A 1,600-nucleotide genomic window follows, 5' to 3' on the forward strand; every position below is an offset into this window, starting at 1 on the left:
CCTGGACGCGTTCCTGTGGGGCTGCCCTGGGTGACCCTGCTCTGGCAGGGGGTGGCACTGGGGGATCTCCAGAGCTCCCTTCCAAGCTCCAACACTCTGTGATTCTGTAAAACACTAACCCCACCGAGGCAGCGATGCCGGCGTCTCTCAGCCACCAGCTGGGCAGCTGCCTGACAGTTACGCGACTCGTGAAGGAAAGCTGAGTTCAAAGGGGCTCAGAGAAAAGTTCACTTTTCCCTCCAGCCCCCACTCCCGGTGAAATGCCACTCACCGTCCTGCTCCACGTAGTCATTGGGGTCGTTGTCTCTGCTCCGAGACGTTACCTGCAGAAGAACAAAAGGAAGTGAATTAATAGCAAGATCAGCCTTTTTCCCCCACATCAACCAGCAATGCCCTGCGAAAACGAGCGGCCTACCCCAGAGCGACTCACAGCGACACACCCAGCCCATCCTATTTCAGGGAAATTGGCACAGTTCAGGCAGGGAGGTGAGCGACATCCCACCCCACCGGCCTTGCTCCCCACAAGGACACAGGCTCTGAGAGTTCAAGGCGAGGTGGAGGGGTGACACTAAAGCCTCCCAAGAGCTCAAGACAAGGCTGTGACACACCATCGGACGGCAAGCGAAGGATAACAAGGCAAAAGTGAGGAGGGCACAGGCACACGCTGCTGTTTGGGCAGCAGTAATAGCTTTGCTCCCCCACTACGGTCTAAGTGGGGCTTTGGTGATGTGAAATATGTTCCAAGGCCTTGTTTTGTCAACGTCCCACGCATTCACCAGCCCAGCCTCAACGTGAAGGCAGAGAGGGGACTCGGTGACGAGCAGAGGGATCGCACTGACCGGAATCACGCGGGGGTTGTTGGAGATGAGATCGCGGGACGTGACGTGACGAGTCTGGTCTTCGTTGCACCGGACGTCGAGGGTGAACTCCACGGAGCACTCCGGGCAGAACTCGTCACATGTGCAGTCCTGGGACAGACAGGGGTCAAGAGCTTGACACCAAACCTCTCCCAGACCACTTCCCAGCAGGTGAGACTCCCACCGCTACCAAAATAAGTACCCAAGACATTCTGCTTGACTCACTCTGGAATATTGCATCTTATCCACAATGTCATCGCTGGTGAGCGGGATGAGACCTGTGGGAGAAAGCAAATCAGGGGAACGACCAAGCGAGACCACAGGAGTGCTGACCCTCCTGCCAAGACAGGCGGAGGAACAGCAGCCTCCTGGCAACGGGGCTTCAGCACCTCCCCAGGCTAATTTCACCCACAGTTTCTGCCTCACTGTGCATCTTCATCTTTCCTCCCCAGCCCAGCACTCACCCAGCCTGTGTGCGATGAATTCGTCATGGAGCACGGAGGAGTTGGCGTCTATCTGGACCCAGTCGATGGCTACCGAGACAAAAAAGTCAGAAGGGAGGAAACGTTTCCGCGGAGAAAAGCCAAGCGGCTTGCGAGGGCACAGGAAACGTCACCAAGACTAAGGTGAAGCTGATGTGGTGCCTGGTGACACACAGAACTGGCTAAACGTGGGTGAGCTGCTGTAAACAGCTTGGAGATGGAGGAGAACAGAGAATCCTAGAATGGTTTGGGTTGGAAGGG

The 1,600-nt window shown here is 56.4% G+C and overlaps 1 protein-coding gene across 1 annotated transcript in view; it reads right to left on the reverse strand.

Moving 5' to 3' along the window:
• Positions 1 to 1,448, reverse strand: part of POLR2C (polymerase (RNA) II (DNA directed) polypeptide C, 33kDa) — a gene marked incomplete at its 5' end in the record, with an annotated part of 5,503 nt that extends 4,055 nt beyond the window's left edge. The window contains 4 exons of the mRNA XM_009868553.1: positions 272 to 323; positions 840 to 968; positions 1,083 to 1,135; positions 1,322 to 1,448. Of these exons, the coding sequence (XP_009866855.1) occupies positions 272 to 323; positions 840 to 968; positions 1,083 to 1,135; positions 1,322 to 1,448 (361 nt within the window). The remainder of the gene's footprint in view (positions 1 to 271; positions 324 to 839; positions 969 to 1,082; positions 1,136 to 1,321) is intronic.
• Positions 1,449 to 1,600: the final 152 nt, after the last annotated feature.

Source organism: Apaloderma vittatum, unplaced genomic scaffold (assembly GCF_000703405.1).
Source record: "Apaloderma vittatum isolate BGI_N311 unplaced genomic scaffold, ASM70340v1 scaffold38764, whole genome shotgun sequence".
NCBI classification, from domain to species: domain Eukaryota; kingdom Metazoa; phylum Chordata; class Aves; order Trogoniformes; family Trogonidae; genus Apaloderma; species Apaloderma vittatum.